General features: G+C 46.1%; 1 protein-coding gene across 1 annotated transcript in view; it reads right to left on the minus strand.

Moving 5' to 3' along the window:
• plekhh1 (pleckstrin homology domain containing, family H (with MyTH4 domain) member 1) overlaps nt 1-3,943 on the minus strand; it is a 51,454-nt gene that overhangs the window by 25,564 nt on the left and 21,947 nt on the right. Inside the window, exons 10-12 of the mRNA XM_037695217.1 lie at nt 2,310-2,401; nt 2,067-2,214; nt 1,740-1,876 (exon numbers count right to left, since the gene is read on the minus strand). Coding sequence (XP_037551145.1) covers nt 1,740-1,876; nt 2,067-2,214; nt 2,310-2,401 — 377 coding nt within the window. The remainder of the gene's footprint in view (nt 1-1,739; nt 1,877-2,066; nt 2,215-2,309; nt 2,402-3,943) is intronic.

The following is a 3,943-nucleotide window of genomic DNA, read 5'->3' on the forward strand; positions in this document are numbered from 1 at the left end:
GATGGATGATGGATGGATGATGGAGGGATGGATGATGGATGAATGATGGATGGATGGATGGATGATGGATGGATGATGGATGGATGGATGATGGATGGATGGATGGAGGGATGGATGATGGATGGATGGATGATGATTTTTTTTCCTTTCACAAACACCTCCTTTCTCCGTGTGACACTAGGGGTCGGGGATGGGGGGGGTGCATTGTTGGGGTCTGGGCTGTGGGTGGGCTTTGGGCCTTGGGGGCGGTCAGTGTTGGGGCCGGTGCTTCGGTTCCTCCTGGGCTGTTCCGATTCTTTTAATCTAGGTTCCTGGTTGCGATGGCTGGCACTTTGGCCAGGGTGGCTGCCGGCTTTCGGCGGGGGGTCGGCTATGGTAGTGTACGTGTGGTCATTGGTGGTGTAGGGCGGCGGTTGGGGGCGTGACTTCGCCTCATCAGGGCACTGGCTGGTCTTCCTGTGTGGCATTTGCGGTGGGGGTGCTGTGTGTGTGGGGGGGTGCGTAGGTGGCGTCTCCGGGCCTATGGTGCGGGGCTCTTGATGTGGGGGCCGGCCCTCCTCAGCTGCGGCTCCCTGCTGCTCTGCCCCTTGGGCTGGGGCCGGCCTGTGGTCGCTGTCAGGTAGATGGTGCATGCGGTCGGCCCGACAGAGATTCTGTCGGTCTATCTGTGTGTGCCTGTTTGTTGCTCAGGTTGGGTTTTTGGTGGTCCCCCCTCTCTTGGATCAATTTGGGCCCCACGTTTGGTGTGGGGCCCACTCCCCCCGGTCGTGCCCCCCTTTGGCGGGGGACCCCCTTGCCGCCGGTGCATTGGTGGCTCTCGGCATCTGGGCTGGGTGGTGGGGTGCACGTCGGTCCGCCCTGGTTGCTGCCTGGCGGGGCCTGGGTGCCCTGGCTCTGTCGGGGCTCTGCCGGGGGGTGGTATGGCCTCGGGGCTTGGGGCTCGGTGTCCATGGCCGGATCTACTTGGGGGGGGGCATGGGTTGCCGGCCGGACCTGTGGGCTCGTCGCTGCAGCTTCCTGGAGGCTCTGCATTGTGGTGGCTGGGGTCACCCGGTTCTTTCCTCTGCTCCTCTCTGGGGGGGTGCGGTTCTCCCTGTTGGGAGACTCCTGGGGCTCCGGGCCTGTGGGCCGCTGTGTGTCTGTGGCTCCGGTCCTCCCTATGTTGCCATTGTGTCCTGGGGGGGCGGGTCTGTGGGCCCCCACGTCCACTATTGGGCATTCTTTTGGAGAAATCTGGTGGTGGCGGGCGTGCTTGCGCGGGTGTTTGGATTCAGGTGCTTTGACAGATGCACGCTGGGTTGGGTAGTGGTGGAAGCTAGATGATTCATTGTGCCATGTCGAATGTTTCATGGTGATACTGTGGGTGGCATTGTGCTGTGCATGTTGTTTTGTCATGGTGGTCTCTCGTCTTATCTATTTCTCTTTTATTAATTATTTATTTATTTATTCTTCTTTCTTCTCTTTCTTTAAAAAAAAATAAATAAATTGAGCGATGATGATAAGTTCATTGAAACACTTCACAATGTTTCTACACTTAAACTGAGCTCAAAAAAATATTAGTTGTTAAAACTACGTTAAGTTGGGATGCTGCCAAGTGGCTACAAAACAAACTGAGCTCATTTGGTTGGGACAGATTTGCAGATTTTCCACATTTTCCAACAATTTTGAGTCACAAACTGGTTTCCAGCAGCTGCAACCAGTGAGACACAGGCTTCAGACACTTCCCTCCTGCAACTTACAGGCCCGCTGCTCTCGCAGGAGTAGGTGGAGGTCCGCTGGACTTTATGCTCTGGTTCAGAATAATCGCTGTCCAGGGAGTAGGCGTCAGGAGGAATGGCGTAATCACTCTCGGAGCTGATGGAGGACATGGACACACCTGCAGCACAAAAGGACAAGCCCGTTATTGGACCAGCAACAGGAGCCGTTAACCCATTAGATACTGCTGGGACACTCAACCTGCCTGAACCTGGCTCAAACAGCCATTGCTGGTTTCCTACATATTCACAGTAACAGATTAATCCACTTGGTTAAATTAAAGGATCTCTTCAGGTCACTTTTATTCTCACCTCGTTTTACAGCTCGGGGGCTCCCGGGTACGCTGCTCTTCTTATCTGGGCTCAGGATGGACGTTCGTAAACTCGCCAGAGAGCTGCTGTCATCCTCCGAGCCGGAGTCGTCGTCCGGCAGCGGCACGCTGCTGATCTGAGTGGCTTTCTAGAACAAACACCAAGACCAAGAAACGTGGACTGACGCCCGACTAGAACTTGTGCACACACAGAAGTGCAGAGGAGAAGTGACCGTTTACTCACCCCTTTCAGTGTCGTGTAGACTGGAACATTAATATTCTTATAGATCAAATGGGAGGATGGAGCTGCAGGAGGATGCAGGGGCAGACTGGATCCTAAAATATATGCATGCATTCAGTTTGACACATCAACTACATGGTAAGAACACACAATCAGTCGGGTCACAAGAGGAATTTACAGAAAACTGAAGCTCAAAATGACAGAAAACATCAAAAAGTACTCAAAAAGGGCTTTTTTGATTTTATTCCTTTACGCCTGAGTGAATACATGACAAAGGTAAAGAGCTAGGTAGGAAAGAATGGATCAGGAAAAAGTGTTTTAACCTTCCACTTTTTGGTTGTTAAATAGTTTTAGGTCAAAACATGATATTATAACAACATTCATGCTCATAATGAATCATACAGCACAGTAAGTCACACAGCTCCTCAGGATTCACTTTATTTGATACTTGAGATAAAGTGATTAGACAGAATGGCACGAAACTCTTTGTTATGCTGATGATACTCAGATATATTTATCCACACAACACAATGAATCAGTTACTCAGATCACAATCACAGAGACAGTTATTTGCTAATAAACTCAGACATAACAAAGGTTGTAATTTCTGGATAATCTCAGGAACAAACTTGACAGCCTTTGATTTTCTTTTAGTATCTATCTATCTATCTATCTATCTATCTATCTATCTATCTATCTATCTATCTATCTATCTATACATATATGTATATATATATATATGTATATATATATACATATATGTATAAATATATATGTATATATTTATTTATATATTATATATTATTATATTACATTATTATTGTTTAGTGTATACATGTATCTTAGATACTTGTATACAGTTTCTTTTTTAATACTTTATATTTTTGGATGTAACTGGAACCTTGAGTACACAACTTCGTCCACCTCGTGTACCTCGTGATGTGAATTACTATAAAGAACCTTGAACATTCATTTAATTATCAAGAATGTCAGAAAACTTTTTGTTATATTTCCAGTTGATCCAAAATGTTGTCAAGGCCTGTGGGTCAAGTTTGACCCAAGGATAAAAGGTTTTAAAAGGTTTAATAGACAACTTTTTCCTTGTTATCTGTATTGTATTATATTTGGATTAAATTTACTGTTTGCAAGTGAAAAACATGTTTTGGACAAAACTGAATTATAATTTTAATTAATTAATTATAATTAATTATATTAATTATAATTTTATGTGATTTGGACATGTTTCTTCTTTGTTTAGTGCCCTGAAAGGATCTTTGTTGTGAACTGGTGCTAAAGTAAAAAAGAGAAAGAATTAATATATATTTGTTTAGGAATGACAATTCTTCAACATCAGCTGGACCTTAGGGGAAACAAAAATAAGTGGTAAGAAGCTGAATCTGAGTCGTTTTTCACCGTCCTCTGCGTGTATAGAGGATTTTAGCCGTCACAGTGCTGTCAGGTCTGACCTGTGTCAGATTTATGTCAGACCTGTGTAAGATCTATGTCAGGTCTGTGTCAGACCTGTGTCAGACCTGTGTCAGATTTATGTCAGGTCTGTGTCAGACCTGTGTCAGATTTATGTCAGGTCTGTGTCAGGTCTGTGTCAGACCTGTGTCAGATTTATGTCAGACCTGTGT

The sequence above is a fragment of the Nematolebias whitei genome, chromosome 21 (genome assembly GCF_014905685.2).
Source record: "Nematolebias whitei isolate Nwh7 chromosome 21, NemWhi1, whole genome shotgun sequence".
Classification (NCBI taxonomy): domain Eukaryota; kingdom Metazoa; phylum Chordata; class Actinopteri; order Cyprinodontiformes; family Rivulidae; genus Nematolebias; species Nematolebias whitei.